Below are 20,850 nucleotides of genomic sequence, written 5' to 3'. Positions count from 1 at the left end.
ATTCTGAGTTGCTCAACCAAGATTTAGTGCTTTTGAGAGGAAAAAGTGGAACTGTATTTTCCTGTTCAAAAGGCATTTTTCTAACTGGGAATTTAATGAGATATTTTAAAGTCACTTTTACCCTAAGACAGATTTGTAGTAAAGTAAAAGCTGAAGTTAATGACTGACAGAAAATACATACAATATTGTAAAAGAAATACCTCTTTAGCAACTAAACATTAGCAGTTTTTGTTGTGAAGATAAACAGGAATGAAAACAAGGTAAAACACAGCTGTATGGAGATTAAGATGCTAGCTGAAGTAGAATTGGGTTATTTTTAAAGCACAACTTGACAGAAATGCAAAAAATGTAGAATATATAAATTGAGAACTAAATTTAAATTTAAAATTACTTTGGGAAGTTGTTTAATGTATGATTTTGAACATGGTGATATTTGGTGCTTCAGATTTTTTAGTAGGCAAAGTACTTGAAATACACCAAAATTTGGAGCTGGATTAGATGATCTCCAGAGATCCCCTCTAACCCTTACAATTCTGTGACTCTGTGATTGTATTTAAAAATTACTTACTGATCCATCTGTTGGATTTATGGTATCGTATGTTTTTCCATCATCAGCATTGACAAACTGACCATTAATGAAACATTGGTATGGCATATTCACAGTCATATTGTTCACATTTTTTGAAACCTAGGAGCAAAATAAATAAGAAGTTAATTTACCTTTTTAACAATTAAGGTTTTAATGCAGCTTATCAGGGTTTTGATATGTATACATGTATATATATGGGTAGTCAACACTGAGCTGAATTTTAGGATGTATATATGGCTGTTAGGAATGTCCAGAAAGGCAAAATTAAATGCAAGTAACATTATCCATTAACACCACTGCCCACACTCCGAGACAGTTAAGCTGATTTCTGTATCTTTTAATCACTGGATCTCTATGGTTAAATATATCCTGGTTAAGGCTAGTCCCAGTGGAATTGAAACACATGCTTAACTTCTAAATTCAAGAAATTCTGACTTGCTTAATCACTTCATAAAACACACAATCTTCTCTTTTCTTAGGAGTGAGTCTGGCACATTTTGCCTCAGGACAGAAGGCCTGGAACCACTGTGACTGAGGCGTTCTGGTAGGATAGTGCAGGGGCAGTAGGAGTATCTGCCCATGTGCAAGCCACTCTATTCTAGATCTCACAGTTTCTAGAACACCATAACACTGTACATGACATTACATACATACTTCCAATTCAAAATGCCTATATGTAAAACTTGAAAAACAAAAGTTACAAAGGAGAGTTTGCATGACCAAACAGTGGCTTTCCTCATTGCATCAAGCAATCCAGTGTCTATTCCTCTTCCAAAAAAAAAACCCCAAAAAAACAACAACCCACAAATAAAGAATAACCAGGGAAGGGAAAATTAAAGGTCTTACATAATCAATGACCAACTCTTCTTCTCCGTCCTCTCCTCTGAGTTTTCTGACAGCCATTTGAATAAAGTCTGCAAACTTAGTGGCCATATACACATCTTCATTCTGAAGCTGAAGCCCGCTGTATTTCTGTTTGATCTCTTCTAGCATTCTGAGGATTTTAAAGAAAGAATAAGTTAAATTACAAATGGAAGAATTATTCAGATAAACAAGCCATTGGAAGGTGGAAAGAGGCCAAAACTGGGCACCAGTTCGTGTGCATTTGAATATACGTGTATCTGTTTCTCTGAGAATACTTTCTGATAAACATTTGTAAATAAATGATAAATAGCATATATTGATAGACAAAACTGCACATGAGATGACCCTAACCCATACACAGAGGCAGTTTAGAGCTCTATGAGACTGGTATTTTAGGACAATAATACATTAATTAAAAAAACAAAAAAAAACAATGATATGCTAATCTTATATTATGGCCTAGGATATCTGACTTGCAAAAAGAAGTTAACTGAGGTGACCCATTAAATTCTGTGCAATTGTATGCATGGGTTGAACTACTTCTATGAATGGCTCCTCTCTCCCTCTGGGGAGTCCTTTGCTCAGCTTCTCAATCAGCCCCCCTGAGATACTTGTCACTACATGCAGACAGGTTTGGGCACCACCATGCTTCCCTGTGAGGCTGCTGTTCCTGATGTTAAGGGGAACTTCGCTTGAATAGAAAGACCAGTAAGTCCTAGTTTTGGGAACAGAACCCCATCACATTTTCAGAGGTAGAAAAATCAACAGTTCAAGTACTGGAAAAGACACTGGATTTTTAGCTTTTTTTTTAATATTATCCACCCTGACTTAAAAGCACTGTGACAATATTGTTCCCATTAACTTTTGCTTCATAATTTCCTTGTTTAGATTAGTTTTATACCTGACAACATGCATAGAGGATGCTCCAGATTTGAAGAAGTCTGTGGAATCTTCTATTACAGGAACATTGCTCAAAATTCCTTTCCAGATAGCCTAATAATATATAAAAATTGTGGAACCAATAATGAACAATCCTCTACTTGATAGAAGTATTTATCACACAATATTTTCTAAGATATTCATGCCTGTGAATGCATTATTTCTAAAGATCCTAAAACAGAAAACTATCTTAAGAGGATCTGGAAATGCAGGCCTCACATTAGCCAATAAAATCTCCAGCAAAATTATATAAAAAATGGTTATTTCAGCCATGATAATTTCACCTAATCAGGCAAGAAACCTAAATGCTACAATGCTAAAAATGTACAGGCCCATTTTTAAGATCTTTATGAACAATATTAACAATATTAACAATAACTTCTCACTGCATTATGGAATATGCTGTCAGCAGAGGTGGGAGCAGCCTGGAGAACGTTGTGACAGGATGGATGGAATTTCTGGCACCTGGGCAAAGTTGAGAAGTAGTTTAACCTGCATGCATTCAATGGACATCCCTGCTAACACACAAGCTGAAATAACTGGCAGAGAGACATATCAATTAAGTATAATTAGGTTTCAGAGTTAGCAGTTCATGTCTTGAACTAAAGAGTTTATATTTCTTTTAGCTGTTGTTTTAGTCAGTCAATCCTTCAGCACTTCAGTTGCTGGCAAGCAAGTTCAAGGTAATGTTGGAGCAGCAGCTTAAAACATGAGCGCATCAAGCTGCCTGGCTTGTGTCAAAAGTTACTGACTGTAGCAGAGTTAGGAGAAGGGAAGATATCTATGATTTGGTTGCTCTGGCACAAAACCTAAATTACTGACCAACATGGCTTTGAGTTAAGCACATGACACTCATTACCAAGGGGCAGATTACAGAAGAGAGCGGCAAGGTGCCTCTCTGGCCTTGGCAACCTTTTGCTCCAGCTGCCCTACTGCTGCATTCCCTCTACCAGCTAGATCTCTGAGCTCTTTCTGGGCTCTCAAAGTAGCACCAGTCCCTGGACATCAGGGCAGAACAAAACTATTGGAGCAACTACCAGCCAGCTTACTAATAGCTAAAGTAACAAAGGCACAGGGAGAAAATCGCTGCTTTTCTCCTTCAGACTGCTGTTTCAAGACTCCCTGGATCTTGTCCACAAGAACCACTTTTGACAGCATGCAAGTGAATGACATCATAGTTCAAGGCTGTTTTCAGTAGACTCACTGTTGTGAGATAACTTCATTTTTTGAGATAAAGATCTCTTAGTTTCTCCTGACTCTTCCCTTGCTCCCACCTTCATCATTCATAAACATTTACCATAACTGCCTCTGTGATCACTGTTTTTGTATCACTTGCATATGAAATAAAATTTGATAAGGATACGTCTAAGCTTATTGAGAACTCTTAAATCCATTCAAATTAATTTTACTAACTGAAGACTCATACAATATTTTTTCAAAGACAATCTGCATGGTTAAATAAACGATATGCCACTCATGAGAATGAAGTGATGTTTTCATCTGTAGTAATATTCAACTTAAGCAGTTTGTTGAATTACCTTAATATCTTCTGCCATCTTCTTCTCCTCTTCTGTAAGTTCCAGGGTAGTTGTTTCATCAGCAGAGAAGTATTTAGAAGCAGGGATCATTTTTCCATCCTGAAACTGCAGATTTCTCACTAATACCTGAAAATTGAGGGGGATATGAGCTTTTATGCATCAGTATGGTCACAAATAGTAACATGTGTGCCTTGCAGGAAAGCTGATATGATATATATAATATAAAACAGGACATTCCTACTTGTCCTTCAGATTATCCTCTATACTAATACATTTTAATCTTTACTGAAAATGAATATATTGAGCGTGAAGCAAAACATGGATATCCTACCTATAGGATGGTGGTGCACTGGTAAATGTCAAGCAAAACAGCTACCATTTGCAGCTGGATTTGTACAACCTGACAATTCCACACTACCTGCACTTCTTGCTAATTTATTCCATTCATACTCATGTTTGTCAGATGGAGCACTTACCATCTTCCCATCATTACCAAAAATGACTAGACCATTCTTGGTTACAAGTCCAGGTCTTGAAGCACCTCTTATTGCCAGCTCTTGTCCAGCAGGCACTGAAGCATCAAGTAATGATGAACCATAAAAAGTAACCATCTAAAAGTAAAGGGAATTAAAAGTACATAGATTCTCAACATGTTTTAAAAACCAAATAACTGACATTGTTTGGAAACTGATACAATACAAAGTAATACAAAGGTGCAAACCATGTTACAACGTAATTTCTGTATCTTTACAACCTGGGACACGTAAAACTTCGCAAGCTGCCTAAACCTGCAAAGCTGCTTAGCTTTAACATTGTGCATGACTAAACCAGTGCAAAAGGGGAAGGAACATTTGACAGTATAAAACAGTATATGAACAGCAGAAGCCAGACTTAAGTGTTGGAGTCCAGATCTGCCTCCAGGCTGGCGCTGCTGAACTTGGGCTCTTTTGCTTTTTCTGGGCTCTCAAAGCATCATCAGTCTCTGGACATCAGTGCAGAACCAGGCTTTTGGGACAATCTACCCATAGACGGCTAATTTTTAAGTAAAAAAAATTAGGATGTCAGAGCCAGGAAATGTGATTTTTAAAATATTTTATGCAAGTAAAATGTGGATCATATGTATAACGGTCTTAAAACATCAAAAGGAAATAGCCGTTCAGAGATAAAATTAGGCATATTTATTTCTGCAAGTGATTTTTGTATTTCCAGGCCCAAATTTCTTTTAGAAAACCCTTCCTTTGCTATTTCTGTTACTCACAGTGTTTCATTTTTCTGTTACATGGTGGCGGTGCCCTTTCAGTATGGGTTTCATTGCACTGTAATGCTTATCTGCTTCCCAAAATGACTGCGGTTCTAGCCTTGTTATTTACTGCTTCATACCATGTATTTTTTTATATACTGTTCTTATCTTTTAATTAAATTATGATTTTAAAAAATTAGCTATATACAGTTATCAAATGAGCTCCTCCAGTGTAGTTCACATATTAATTCACCTGCATGCAGACACTCATAGCTTTTATAAGAGAAAACAGCCACAAATTGGGTGTGGAATTTACAGAGCATACCTGGTCATTTATTGTTGCCCATGCTCCAGGTACTTTATCATGCCCTCGGATCCAGTTGTGCAAAGCTGCTGCAGGTTGATCCCAGGAGATCTAGGAAATCATGACATACCAGCTAACTCTTCTCTCTTTAGTTACAAATCAAGTTATTAATGTTTACCACTTTACAAATTTTTCCCTCGCTTTCTTTCAGCTGTTAGGAACACAGAAAGGGTCTGATCTAATATAGGAAGATCAGTGATCTCTACATGGCTGATTATCAAAGATCTATCAAATGGGATGCTCTTCCTATCACATGGGATGATCTTAACACTTCTCTGCTCTGTGCAGTTTTTATCTGTCCACAGATCCTCCTTCTCATACTAAAATACTGGTAACATAACTCTTGCTACTAGGTATTCATTGACTCATAAATAATATTATGATTAACAAATTTAATAAGCATAGTATAAATGTAAAAAGTGTGTGTTTCCATTTCCTAACTTCCAACCCATTTCTGGTAAAGAAAACAGCATAGACTATCGGCAAACATGCTAGGACAGTTTTATCCCCGTTCAGTGTTATATTTCAAAGTATGGTAACTTAAGTACCCACAGAAGGCACAACAGCCATCTAGCTATGTGCAGATGATCCCAAGTAGATCAAGTTTCTAAACATACGTGACTGCTGGCTGACAATCTGAACTTAACCTGAGTCTTCATGGATTTGTCCCAGAAATAGGAGGGGAGGAAACAACTGAGTTAAAACGTACATTCATTTCAAGTCACTGCTATTGCAGTCTGAATTAGCAACAACTTCTTCTAGTAATTGGCACGTATCACAGTGTTACTTAACAGTACCTCTGCATTTTCCTTTTTCTGGATCCCTTCATATGTTGCCCCTTCTTTTGGCTGAGGTATACGAGGTGCCTTACCATCAGCAATTAGATGTACAGCTTCCACCTAAGTAAAAAGGAACAGATTTAACATCAGCTTGGTTCTCCTTTTGTCCTCAGTCACGCTCATGGCTGACAGAAGAAAATTTTCGTCCACAAGAGGAAATGTTTTATTTTCAAAACCCAGGTTTTCCAAAATCTAGGGGACCACTGTGGCACTGGTTAATGTACATATATTCTTGAGAAACTTCTGTGACAAAAGAAATAGCCTCAGAATATGATGGGAGTACCTAGTCACACATACAGCAGCTGCCGGAATTAAGCAGGACCAGAGTTTAGGTAAGGACAGAATGTGGCTCTGTACCTTTGCATTCCTTTGCATTCATCTCTTTCCCTTTTCTTTCTGCAAAGAAAGTTATTTCTATACACTCAGGACAAACCTGAACTCTTGTCTTCTGCAGAAACAGGATATACTCTGCCCACTGTCAGCAACAAATATTCTGAGGCCAACCTCCTCAGCTGCTGTAAAGCAATAGAGTTCCTCTGAAGTTTAGAGTTCCTGTGAAGTTTAGAATTCATCTGAGCACCACAATCTCTCTCCCCAAATGTAACCATCTAGTCCATATTTCCCTTTTTTTTTTTTTTTTTTGTCGTTTCAAAATCCAGCAGATGCTATTCTTTTCTTATAAAATGTTTAGTACAGGTAAACATACCATAGCCTTTACTCCTTCTGGGAAGAGAAACCGGTTATACAGATCATCCACAGTATCATTTTGGCCAACATCACATTCTCGCTGCAGAAGTATTGGTCCAGTGTCCAAACCATCATCAGCCCAAAAAATTGTAAATCCTGCTTTCTTATCTCCTTGAATTAAAGTCCTGGAGGTAAAAGAAGCCTTACAGTAAATAGAGAAAAAGTGAAAGCAGACAGGGATATCCATGTATGTGTTACACATTCATTTGCTTTATGCAGATTGAAGATCCCAACTGTCTTTATCACCAATTTCATTGCTCATTTCATAGCCAAGTACCCAGAGCTTTGATACTGTATATATATTTTTCACAAAGTGACATAAGAAAGGCTGCAGCTGAATCCAGAGTGCCCATCACAGTCATTGTGCTATTTAAAATGCATCATCAGTGGCTTGAATGTATAGAGCAATGTATGGGAACTGCTGAGTCACGGCCTGAACCTCTGATTGATCACCTGAGGTGAGCCATGAGTCAGCCAGAGGAGCACAGCTGAAGGCAATTCACCTGTGCTGCAGGAAGGAGTGGAGCCTGGCTGCACCCCTCCTAGATCTACTTAAGAGCTGGCTACCAGCGAGGAAGGATCTCTTCTGGAGATCACCTCTATTGGTGTTTTGTGGTGAGCTCAGCCAAAGGGTAAGCTCTTCCACTTATTCTCTTTTTGTTATCATTGTCTACTTTGCTTAACTCTCTTGATTATATTGTGATTATAAGATCTTGATATCTATTGATTATACAATTATATTGTGATTATAACATCTTGATATCTATTGATTATATAAGCAGGAAGTGTGCAATAGCTGTGTGTGTTTGAAAGATGGAAGCATCTAAGCAGTCTAAATAATTCCTAATTATTTATTGTAATTAGCTAAGCTTCACAGCTTATCTGTAGGTCAGCAAGAGAAGCACACTTGTCTCACAGCTGAAAAAGAGCTAAACCAACAGTGGAAAATGGTGGACACTTAGCAAAATACTAATACACAACTGTTTAAGGAAAAAACATCGGGGGAATTAATATCCAGTCAGATTCTCAGCTGGTCTGCATGAACATAGCACTAGTTATACAGCAGATCTATACTAATTTACATCAACTCGGGATTTGTTTCTGAATTTAAAGGGAATCCAGCCAGATAGATTTTTCCAATTGTCCCTTGGAGATGCAGGTACTTCAGAATGATGGAAAGTCAAAGTGCTTAAGGGAGCACCCTGAAGTGTCTGTGTGCAAACATCAATACCATTTTTGTAAGACATAAGACATACGTAAGTATTCCTTTGGCAGTCCAAGTTGTGAGAGGATCATCTGAAATCTGGCTTATATATTTGAAAATTCACTATATGAACACTGAAAACTACATTATTAAAAGCATGCATTTGTGTAGAAAGAGAGGCAAACTCTGAAGACAGTTGGGGGAATTAGTAGTTCAAATAAAAGTGAAACAGATAACAGATCCTCCACACATTGAAGCAGCATCTCATCTGTTTTATATTATCTGGAAATACAGAATGATCCCCCTAATGCATGTCCTCAGCATTGCTCTGGCAGAGAAGAAAGTACTGTGGAAAAACATCTCTGATGCTGAGCAGACAACAGGATGAGAACTCCTGAGAACTCCTTCTGTGCACCATCTCCAAGCTCCCTCCAAGCAGATGGCTGCTGATAACAAAGTGGCAGCAGCTGGAAGAGGCTGTAAAGAATGGAGTGAGGAACCCTCAGAGATTCAGGACCCTTGCCTGTAACAGATGCCTCTTAGACATGCCTCGTTCCCACTGGTTTTCTCAGTCATGGTGTTTGTGTGGGAAAAGGGTCTGCCACAGCTCATGGGCTGCAGCCATAACAGATGGAAAAAACTGTAACAAGAGCAAGGGGTGTAAGGCTGAAACATGAGAGTCATCAGAAAAGGCCAAACTAAAGTTAAATTCTAGCATAGTTAAAAGGTCTTAAAAGAACAGCCTTTATCTGCAAAGGGCAAAAGCATATGCTTACAGAATGAACATGCAAAACAGGGCAAGACTTGGTGATAGACCACTGGGATACATTCCTGACTCCAGAAATGTTTACCTCAGGAACTTACTGAAAGATAGTTGGTATGTCTGTATCTACACCTTCCTGTGGAACAGATCTTAATGAACCCTTTCTCCAAGAAAACTTCTTTCTTGACCTCTCTCTCTAGATGAGCAGTTCCACAGGTTAATAACTGACTGAAAGGAGACAAGTACTTTATTTATTCAAATCCTACCATCTGATCTCTTTGTTGGCTGCCTTCTCACTTTGATTAAGAAAGAATGAGCAATCGCTCTCTATCCACCTTCCCATGTCTTTCACGAATTTTTATACTGCTGACATATTTCCTTCCCAGTGATCTGTTTGACACTTTGAAGACTCTTAGACTTATCTGCCATCATGCAGAAGTTGGTCTATACCAAGATTTTTGAGGCATTTCTACTTCCTTCATGCACTAAGATCCTTCCCATGGTCTCTTTCCTGAACAACAACTTAGATTTTACTGCTTATACAAAGTCAGCTTTTTTCCTCTTATGTATCATTACCTTATGTCTTTTTAACTTCAAATTTTACCTCCTGTTTTCTGGATCTTAATTTACTCACCTACGTATTGTAGTAACACCTTAAGCTCCTTCACCTGGAATACCAATATATGTCTTCTGCTATGCCATACTTTTTGCTTAGCACCTTTTTATATCAAACACCTACATAACTCTACGTACCTCCCACCTTTAGCACATTTGAGAAAATGGTTGTTATTCAATTTTGTGCCTTGAAAGCTGGCCCTTTATATGTTTTACAGATTTGGTGCTTTTTCTTATTTTACTTCTTTGGACAGAAATGCCACTTTCTGAAGGATTTCCTTGCATCTCTAATGGTCTCCTTTACTCTCCATTCAAGTACTCTTTTCAAGTACTTCAGCTTAGCTTTTTTTTTCCACTGTGGGTCATTATTCAAAAAACAAAACATGCTTTTGCTTTGAACTTACAGCATTAATTTTTTAGATAATCATCACGACACCTGCAAGAGTCTTTTTTTTTTTAAATATATTTAGGCAATTTCTCTTTGAATTTAAACATAATGATATGGACATTTCTTTTGACATAGGAATGCTACATCAGAATCCACTGTGCTCATTACCATAGTTTAGTTCTGTCAAAGTAACATTTTCAATCTAGCCTTGTGCATTGCACAGGATGATAGAAGTTTTTCTTTTTATGGATTCTTTCATCTCTTTCTTTCCCTTCTGTGAATTCTTAGACTCTTCATGAAGCCCTGTTGTGACAGTTACCTATTGTTTGAAGGGGGCTAGCTGAAAGGGTATCATCCTGCCTATGGAAACTAAATATTGATGATATACCTGTGTGAGTAAAATACACAAATCCACAGACCACACCACTGATCTTCCAGGAACAACAGCTGCACTTTTGGTGGAAATAATATTGAGTCTCTGGTATGAAGTGCAGCCCATGATCCAAATACTCAGCTGCTTCGGAGAAGCTGTTTCAGAGCAGTTGCAAGGCAACAGAACTGTGTCAATGTTTACATAAATAATGGATTTGGCCCAACATCCTAACAGAAACATTAAAACTACACTGTAGTTCTGATGAACAACAGGCAAAAGCTTACCAGTTGATTGCAGAAGCTCCTCGGTGGCGTGGTAGGATGGATGGATGGTAAATAATTGAGCCATGTTTTGGGCAGTCAATGACATCCATTGGGATGAACTGTGTACAGAATGGGAGGACATTTAGCTCTGCTCCAACCGATTTGTAGGCTGCAATTGCTTCCTGGATAGGCTTGCCTTTAGCTCTCCATCTGGGAAATTTAAAAACAGGAGTGCCGTCCTTCTCTGCTGCCAGTGCTGAGGGACAAAAATATATGCTTCTTTAATTCACGTTTTGTGTTAAACATTCAAACTGAAATAAGTTTTATACGACAACCCAGATAGTGAAATGTACTACAGATAGCCCTTTGTGCTGTTCTGTATGCTACTTAAATAAAACTTTACACTTGCATAAATTTGATTAATTATGTCATTGATTCTCATTACTATAGCTTGGGCCATTCTCAACTTTAATTTTGCTCTCATGGCTTCTTAGTAAGAGTGATGAATGCCACTGAATATTAAATAATGACACTTCATTTCTTGTCTGGTCATTACATTTGCTTGCAACTTGTTTAGCACAGCTTAATTTTACCTTTCACATTTGTATTTGATTACAAATATGAGCCTGTGTCAGCAGCAATTTACCATTTGGCTCAAATAATTACAGATTCTAGAAGCCTTCAGTCATTTCTTCAATATTCTGTTTACTGATGCTTTCTGGATATGCTCCCATTTATCTGTGAGAGACACAGCTATACCAAGAATTTAGCTCAAGGGCGAGAAAAAGCAACTGTGTTATTGCAGACAGAATCTTCACATGTTTGATAAACTCCACTGAACATCTGCTTAACAAACCATCACAGAAAAGATGGTAGAGTCAAACTCTACAGCTGTTGAGCTGAATCTGTAATAGGAATAAAAGGGAATACAGAAAATTCACTTAATTTAACTCCTATTTCTAAACACTTTTTGGATTTCCTTTCTCTTTTTCATTTCTAGAATTGAATTTTGAGTTTGACCTGAAACATCATTAGCCTATTAACATAGGTCCTAAGTAAATACTTAATGAAGTATCATTCCACACAGTGCTTTGCAAGCTAGCATGCACTAGAATTGCTTTTAGAAATAAAAATCATAGCTGACTGAGGATATAGAAACACTAAAAAATTTCGCTTGCGACTTAAGTTGTTTGGATCATCAGAGAGTAAAAAAAAAAAAAGTCTTAAGAAAGCAGCAAGCATTCTACAGCTCAATTAAAATGGTCATGATGGAAATCAGCCAAAGATTTGAGTTACATCTGCTAGTATAAAAACTGTATAATAACAGTTTCTATAATGCAACCAACTGTTACGGTATGCTTCCAGAGCTGGACAGACACATTGTCTTTTTCTAAACCAATAAATATCTCCTATAATTTTTCCAGTGTATGATAACTCTTTCAATGAGGTCACAGAATGCAATAAACTTGAGAGCTGTTGGGAATGCCACAGAACAAGTAAGAAAAATCTACATTTGATTCTTCCCTCATTCTATAAAAGCGTGTCAGGACCCGAACAGATCAAAAAAAGAGACACTTGAGACAGGTCATGGAATGTAGTTTTAATTTCTGTTAATTCATACAGGTAAGTTCTTCTTTGGCACTTGTTAATCCTATTAACTCACCATTTTTGTGGCACTGAAAAATAAGAGAAAGTTACAATTCAGATAATGGCTACAAAGCAGCTTCTTTACCATGCTATTTTCCGCTGTATGAGTTCAATTTTGAGTATCTCTTAGAAAGTTTCCAAAATCTTGGCAATGTAAAAAAGAAGAGCAAAGCCTCTTTTACTCTTTCCAGTGAGTTTTCCTTAGTCTAAATGGAAGATAAATGGGTTCTGCAGATATACTGCTGCATACAAACTTGTCAGAAAGAGCAGAAAGCCAAGAATAAACAGGCTTGGCTCCAAGACTTGAGTGTCCCAGGCAGCACCATGGAACAGGTGACAGACATTTGTGCTTGTGTGCAGGCCCAGCAGCTATTTGCTAATACATCCTGTCAAGTCAGGAGCTAATCAAGACTAATGGACTGTTCCTCAAACCTACTTCTACATATTTTGATTATTATTAAGATACAGATCTAGTTCAGGATGGTACTTCTAGGTAGACATTCAAATAAGGTACCCAGATTAATTTATTTTAAAAGAAAATATTGTGGCATATGGCCCTGCACAGCTAGAAACAATTTTTAAATGCTCACTAATTAACAAAGTGTTAAATCAGCTCTGGGACTTGTGTATTCGTTTAAGCATAGTTCTTGTGCTGAACCCAATGTATCAAAGGCAATATATGTAATACATGCATATGTAAGTCACTCCCATACAGACATCTCAGAGCAGTGCAAGTTCTGTATGCCTGTAATGTCAGCATTTAGATTAAGTACACTTACCCAAAGGATCAGCTTGTCCATTCTTGTCAGGCACTGTGAAAACTCCCACAACTTTATGGCCCTCTTTCCTCAGCTTGTTATAAACCTCTTGTCCAAAAATGCTTTGACCTATAAGGGCTAGCTTTAGCTTATGCTGGTATGCCTGATCAAAAGAATTAAAACAAACCATGTTATAGGATATATAGTATTTATGTTGCTGCTTATGTTTCTCTTTAGCTCTTTCAGCATTATTTTTAATTTAAAGTGAAATGATCTTTTTTCAGTTGAAGGAAAAGCAATCAGTTTTTTAGATAAGCTATAGGCAATGTGTAGTTCTGTGAGACCACACTGAGCATAAAGTATCAGCAGATACTATGTTTATGTATACTGGTTTCCCATAATTTTCATTAGACAGACTCACTGCTTGCTATAAGAGGTATAACAGGCTCCATTATCTTACTCCTGGACATAAGATACGATATTAAATGAAACAATATTTTTGAAAACATTAAAAACATTTTCTCTTGGCATAACATTGGTGCCTAGAGCATGCCCTCTAAATCCCTTTAATTAAATGGTGGCGTATAATTTGTTGTTAACATGGATACACAAAGAAGACAAGCTCATGTTGTTCCTACCAAGTTAAAGGTAGTGATCATTCATTCAATCTTCCCACAAGGGAACACTGCTACTCAGTGCCCTTGCTGGACTTTCCCAGCCTTCTGTGTTTGCTTCTAAGTTCAGTGGATACAAGCTTTCAAGCTTCTTCAGACTAAGCAGATGCCAATAGCTGCCCCACCTTTTGATTTTTAGGGGAGTGAGAATAATGACACTACATGATATCAGAAAATCACTTACTGCTGCTTTACTTAAGCTCTCAAACCCTGAGAAAAGTACTAACTCCTTTAGACTCCTCAAAATCTGAAGAGCAGTCTTCTGCAGAATACCAGCTTTGAGGACGTTCTGATTTCCCTTTTTTCCTTCCAGGAAAACATGCCAGCTGGAGCACAGCATATGTTTTCTGGGCAGGATGTAGTACTTGTATGAACAGGAAAGGCAGGGAGAAGTGGCCCAGATTCAGTGAATCTGCTCCAACTTTGAAACTGCTCCAAGATTAATAGGATTTTACTGTGAACACCACAAGTACACTGGGATGCTCTTCAAATAACCCAAGACCTTGTAGAACCACAAAATCATCCAGATTGGAAAAGACCTTCCAGATTCAAGTCCAATATGTACCTACGAATACCAATATCTGACCTATGAAATCCCATCACTAAGCCTCAGTGCCTCCCTCAGTGCCACATCCTCAATCCTACAATCCTCCTCACATATGCCTCCTCGCTTCCTTCTTGAAGAAGTCTTCCTGAGAGTACTGAGATAGGTGGACACTGACCTAACAAAACACGCCTCATTCTTAACTGATTCACAGATCCAGTTCATTGCACTGCCGTGAGCCCTAATGCAGGTCCAGCAGGGTACAAGAATGAGCAGAGGGTGGGATTGCCCCTGCAAGTGCTTCCTTTGCATTTTTCAACCTTTAAAAAACAAACAGACCTGGCAACGAAGGAAAGGTTCACACAAACAAAAAAGCTTGCCTTCCCCAAAGCTGAATCGGACAGAAACTTCTTCTAAACCCAGACTACTAAAGACTCAGACTTCTTGGGAGGCCCCTGAATGAAAGGTGGAATATAAATCCACATCCTCACCTTCGTCCTAACTTTCATCTTTCCCAAATGGACTTCGACTGCCATTTTTTCCTGAATGACACACTGGATGCCACAAGCTCAGAAGGATAAATAGGAACCAATTATCAACTCTTCATCAACATTTTGAAAGGACAGATAACAGCAGGACAAGGGGAAATGGCTTTAACTTGAGGGATTTAGGTTGGATGTCAGGGGGAAGTTCTTTACAGAGAGAGTGGTGAGGTGCTGGCACAGGCTGCCCAGGGAGGTTGTGGATACCCCATCCCTAGAGGTGTTCAAGGTCAGGTTGGATGGGGCCCTGGGCAGCCTGGTCTAGTATTAAACGGGGAGGTTGGTGGCCCTGCCTGTGGCAGGAGGGTTAGAGATTCATGATTCTGTGAATCAAAGCACTGAATATTTTAACCACTGGTATTTGTGCTGTATGTTGACACACGTTTTTCTTCCCCTTCCTCTCTTCCCTTTCTTATGGAGTCTGGGACATGAGGATCCTTGACAAAATGGGTTATTGACTGAATGCTAAACGGTCTGGACTGCCCATCAGATCATATGACAAATGTCCTGAGAAACAGATTACTCAAAACCACAGTCCATTTCATCACAATTCATTTCACGGTTGAAATACTGTGGATGAATCTTGATGTTTTCAAGCTTTAGTTTTAGTTCTGCAGATGGCCTCAGAGAAAGAGCATTACAAAATAGAAGGTTCCACTACAGGAACACTGAAGCAAGCTTGTTATTTTATGCATACTGTTTTTATGTAAAGCAGTAGGCAATAACTATTTGTCCAAAGGCAGTATTTTCTATCAGAACGAAGCTCCATGGCCAAACTTCTCTGTATTACAGCATTAGTCAGCTTGCTTGCAATCGAAGCAGTACTAAATAATTGCAAAGGTGAACATAACTTGGGCTGCTGCAAGATTAGATTTTTACGGCTGAATGGTGGAAATCCTTTGTGAGACCAGTGATACTGGTGCTCCTAACCAATGCTGCACTGTTGCTAGTTATGCTTAAAATACATCCACTATCTCGAAGACATTAGTAAAGACAAGTCCCTGTTGTGAATTTAAGCTAGTAAGGCTCAGTGGATACAAGTAGATTGTATAACCAATGTTTTTATGACAATATTTTTACTTTCACAGCAAAAACACTGCTGCCTTATCAAAATCAGTCATCAGATTTTCGTAATTGTTTAATTATTTTAAGTATACCAGGGGAAATACATGGGAAAAGATAAATGTGCTGGCTCACTGAACATGCTTGGCATGGAAATCCTTTGATCTCTGTACAGAGCCAATTTAAAGTGGGAACCCAACCAGTACAATGAAGAAATACTGAAGATAGTCCAGATATGAGTTACTTCTACTCTCATCCTTCTGTTAACATCTCTCAGAAAGAACACAAGACTGAAAGTGTTCTGCTTAGTTAAAATCCAGTCCTATGCCATCACAAGTGATCATGTAATACAATTGCTTTTACAGATTTATCCAACCTCCATTCTAAATTACTTTTCAAGTACTTGCTGCTGTACTCTATTGCTTTTTTGATATTCGGCAATCTTCTTTGAAATTTACAGTCCAAATTTACCATCACTTTAAGAGCTACTTTCTCTCCTCTTATTCACAAAGTGTTACATATAGCATTGCTGTTTATCTTGCTCCAAAGCTTCTGCTCTGAACAGTTTTTCTTGTATTCCCTCATAGCATAATGCTAAACTTGACTCTTAGTTCATGTTTCTCTGTGAAGAAGTCTGGCTATCACATTACATGGAACTCTGTATCAGTTCCAGTTCCAAATCACGAGTTGCCGTAAATCAATATCTTTTCCTTATGTTAAGTAAGTCATACTGACTTAATTCACATTAATTGTGGAGCTGAGTCAGCAAATGATAAGAAGTAAAGAGAGGACTATGTTCTATGAAGGACTGAGGAGTTAAGAATGCAGATGGGCTCAGAAAGTTCCATTTCTTAATGGCACTGCACAAAAAGATCAGCCTGGCAAGAAATCAACTCTGGTGTCTCCTGTGCATAGAAAGCTACTCAGATGGAGACCTAATTCAATTGCAGAATGGATCTTTCAACTGTTGATGCTTCAGTTACTTCTCCAACAAGTGGTACATGTGTACTGTGTGATTGTTATAAGCACCTGGCTTAGATGTGGCAGTTTGCTTCTCTCACCATAACACATGCTTTGTCATCAGCAGAAAGCAGGAGCCAAACTCACAAGTCTGTTGGGTTCTGTGGGAGAAATCCCGTATGTGGAAGGACTTGCAAGTTTAGACCACAAATTCAGTCCTTCATTTTTTGTCTTATTTGAAAAATGACAATTGATTCACTGCAAAAAATCTAAGAGCCAGATCCTATCTTACTTTGGAAACTCTTCTCAAGAATTTCTGCCTAAGATGAGTCAGACCAGTGAAAGTGGGAAATCCTTTTTGAAGAATCAGGTATGAACAAAACACCCAGTTAAAATGGAAAGTAGTACAAAATTACATGGAAATAAAAAATAGTTTGGTGTTTTCCTTCTTATGGAAATGGCATATCTGCGGCAGGATACCATCAGTACCACTCAGCATAAAGCTGTAGAAAGGAGGTCTTTAAAGAACACCGAAACAATGCTATTGAATAAAGTGATGGACGGGTATGGGAGCATTATCACTGGCACATCCAAAGAACAAACTTATCACTGTTTTTGTCAGCGATGTTAAGAGTTACATCGGATTTTGTTTGCAGTTGCCTGGCTCACTGTGGATGTATGATATTCATCAACAGACACTCCTTTTCACGGGAAAATTAATGGTCATGTATAATCGCAGTGCACTTCTTGTTTTGTTCCTGCAAGGATGCCCAGTTCCTACTTACAAGAAACAACGGAGCCCAGGCGGTTTGCAGAGATCTGGTCTTTCTCTTGTTAGTTAAGCAGTCACAGGATAACGAGGTTAATATGACAGTGCTCTCAAAAGATAAGCTGCTGCTCACTCTACTGTAACTCTGTTGGTTTTGAGTTCAACACTGCATAGAGAAGCAGCCAAACAAAATCTAGTGACTACTCTCAACTCTTTGAAAAGATAGATAAAAGCAGGACAAGGGGAAATGGCTTTCAATTGAGGGAGGGAAGATTTAGATAGGAGGAAGTTCTTTACAGAGTGAGTGGTGAGGTGCTGGAACAGGCTGCCCAGAGAGGTTGTGGATGCCCCATCCCTGGAGGTGTTCAAGACCAGATTGGATGGGGCCCTGGGCAGCCTGGTCTGATATTCAATGTGGAGGTTGGTGACCCTGACTGTGACAGGGGGGTTGGAGATTCACGATCCTTGAGGCCCCTTCCAACCCTGGCCATTCTGTGATTCTGTGATATTCTGTCAAACCGTTCTTCCTAACAAGGGAGTCAAGTCCAAAAGTTACACATTCTTCTTTCCTTTCTAATGCTACAAAACTTTTGCTGATAAGAATATTTATTTCATAGTTAAAAATCATTTTCTGTTGCTGCTTCTCATACATGGGCATATACATAGGTCTTAACTGTAATGAGTTATCAATTTCTAATCAAATTTATTGAAGGTGAATGCTTAATAACTGCTACTCTGACTGTGAAGCTACTAAGAACACTGCAATATTTTATTTATTCTCTACAAGGATGTAGCAAAGGTAGTAAATATTTCAATATGCTGCATCTTTTCAAAGATGAATTTTAAATTGTGCCTCCTTTGAAAAGCAGTGTTGTATCAGGATTTGTGCTAAATTCCAGTGCCTCCAAATAGAATCCAAGCATAGGGTCTCCCTCCCTCCCATTAGACATCTGTGGGCTCACAGCAGTTATTTATTCTTATCTGTTGGCCCCGCTGACTGCATTTCGTGTTCAATCTCTTTATTCTGACCTTTCCATGCAAAGCCCTTGGCATTAGTTCCTTGCACTAAATTGAGCCAGCATAACACAGCGCTCTTTAGGAAAGCAAAAGCATTCTCCCAGCCTCAGCTTGCCAGACCCAAGCATCTGGACAATGCGGATCGGGCAGGGCACTTCAAGGCACTTGTACGGTCTATATACGGAAGAGGAAAAAGAGAACAGCTCGGAACAAGCGCTCGGAACTGCAAAAATCTGATGCATGGGCCGCGGAGGCACTTAGGCTGTGAGGCACAGCCAGACGGGCTCGGGAGCAGCTCCACACCCGGGGGGAGACGGCATCCACAGGCCCCCGCCAGGCCGGGCCCGGGGCCCACCGGCTCCTTCCAGCCGCATCCCCGCGGCGCCCATTTGATGACCGCGGGCCGGGCAGGATGCTGCTCCGGTGCCTCAAGAAACCTCTCGCCCTCCCCGCGCCCGTACGCGCCTTACAATCCCCCCGACCCCCGCCCGCCTCGACTCGGTTCGGCCCGGCCCCGTCCGTCGACGTTTAGCGCCCCGCTCACCGCGGAGCTCGTGCAGAAGGTCCGCAACAGGCGCGGGGCTGCCCGTAACATCTTGCGGTGCGCGGTCGGGCGAGCGGCGTGCCCTCCCGGCGGAGCGCCTCGTCTGACGCAACCCGCGCCGATAGCGCCCGACCAGATCCTGCGGCTCCGCCGCGGCGGCGTGGCCCCGCCCGGGGTGCGACGTGGAGGCCGAGGGACAGCCCCGCGCTTGCCGCCACTGCCCGGGCAGCAGCGGGAGGCCGCCGGGGGTAGTGCCGTGCTGGGCCCTGCGGGGAGGCGAGGGGATCCGTGTCGTTCTCAAGCCGTAATAACTTCTTGTTGCGGGTAGAATCCTGGAATCGTTAAGGTAGGAAGACACCCTGTAAGATCATGTAGTCCTACCTTCAGCCCGTCCCCACCGTGCTCACTAACCACATCCACACGGTTCTTGAACACAACCGGGGATGGTGACTCCACCACCTCCCCGGGCAGCCTGTGCCATTGCAGCACTACTCTTTCTGAGAAGAAGTTTTTCCTAATATTCAGCCTGATCCTCCCCTGGTGAAACTTGAGGCCGTTTCCTCTTATCCTAATACTGTGACCTGGGAGAAGAGGCTGACCCCTGCCTCACCACAATCTCAGGTTTTTGAAGAGAGAGATAAGGTCTGCCCTGAGCTTCTCTTCTCCAGATGGAACAACCCCAGTTCCCTCAGCCGCTCCCCATTAGACTTGTGCTCCAGATCCCTTGCAGCTTTCTTGCCCTTTTCACGTTCCAGGGCCTCAATGTCTTTCTTGTAGTGAGGGGCCCAAAACTGAACACAGCACTCGAGATGCAACCTCACCAGTGCTGAGTACATGGGAATGATCACTTCCCCGCTCCTGCTGGCTGCACTGCTTCTTTCTGCTACAAGCCAGGATGCCATTGGCTGCCTTGGCCACCTGGGCACACTGCTGGCTCATGTTCAGCCAGCTGTCCACTAACACCCCCAGACCCTTTTCCTCTGCCTCAAGCCTGTAGCAATGCATGGGGCTGTTGTGACTGAAGTGCAGGACTTGACGTTTGGTTCTGTTGAAGCCCATACAATTGGCCTCAGACCATTGATCCAGCCTGCCCAGATCCCTCTGTAGGGCCTTCCTACCCTCAAGCAGATCAACGCTTCCTCCCAGCTTGTCGTCATCTGCAAATTTAGTGTGCACTCAATCCCCTCATTAAGGTCATCAATAAAGATATTAAGCAGGACTGCTCCTAGTATAGACCCATGAGGAACACCACTTGATGCCTTCATTCAGAGTACGTGGTGACTTACTAGATGATGGGACAGTCAACTGAAGGAATTAAGTTCTTTTGAGGTATTGAAAACTGAATTGGCTAAACTAGCAGAATTCATCAAAAAGTCCCACTATAAGGAGGAACGTGCTTATACAAGTGATTCCTTTTCTAGTATCTGTGGCCCAAGGGTTAAAAAGAATGGTGTGCAGTAAGTCTAGAACAAGTTATGCAAATTCCAAACAACAGAGTGTAAAGAACTTTTACTGTAAACGCTGGCATGAAAAACACTTCCATACTGCAAAGTTTGGAACTGGATTCAAACACTGCCAACGTTTATGACATTCCAGATCTTGGTTCA

The 20,850-nt window shown here is 40.2% G+C and overlaps 1 protein-coding gene across 1 annotated transcript in view; it reads right to left on the bottom strand.

Moving 5' to 3' along the window:
* The window catches only part of ALDH1L2 (aldehyde dehydrogenase 1 family member L2), a 29,752-nt gene extending 10,401 nt beyond the window's left edge, over nucleotides 1-19,351 (bottom strand). Inside the window, exons 1-11 of the mRNA XM_042837575.1 lie at nucleotides 19,244-19,351; nucleotides 13,153-13,294; nucleotides 10,748-10,982; nucleotides 7,080-7,245; nucleotides 6,332-6,433; nucleotides 5,496-5,585; nucleotides 4,407-4,541; nucleotides 3,931-4,056; nucleotides 2,355-2,446; nucleotides 1,436-1,583; nucleotides 569-688 (exon numbers count right to left, since the gene is read on the bottom strand). Of these exons, the coding sequence (XP_042693509.1) occupies nucleotides 569-688; nucleotides 1,436-1,583; nucleotides 2,355-2,446; nucleotides 3,931-4,056; nucleotides 4,407-4,541; nucleotides 5,496-5,585; nucleotides 6,332-6,433; nucleotides 7,080-7,245; nucleotides 10,748-10,982; nucleotides 13,153-13,294; nucleotides 19,244-19,294 (1,407 nt within the window). The 5' untranslated portion in view covers nucleotides 19,295-19,351. The remainder of the gene's footprint in view (nucleotides 1-568; nucleotides 689-1,435; nucleotides 1,584-2,354; nucleotides 2,447-3,930; nucleotides 4,057-4,406; nucleotides 4,542-5,495; nucleotides 5,586-6,331; nucleotides 6,434-7,079; nucleotides 7,246-10,747; nucleotides 10,983-13,152; nucleotides 13,295-19,243) is intronic.
* Nucleotides 19,352-20,850: the final 1,499 nt, after the last annotated feature.

This window comes from Centrocercus urophasianus, unplaced genomic scaffold, assembly GCF_019232065.1.
Source record: "Centrocercus urophasianus isolate 14NV4802_14NV808 unplaced genomic scaffold, USGS_Curo_1.0 seq_73, whole genome shotgun sequence".
NCBI classification, from domain to species: Eukaryota; Metazoa; Chordata; class Aves; order Galliformes; family Phasianidae; genus Centrocercus; species Centrocercus urophasianus.
This window is presented reverse-complemented; position numbering and strand designations above follow the sequence as displayed.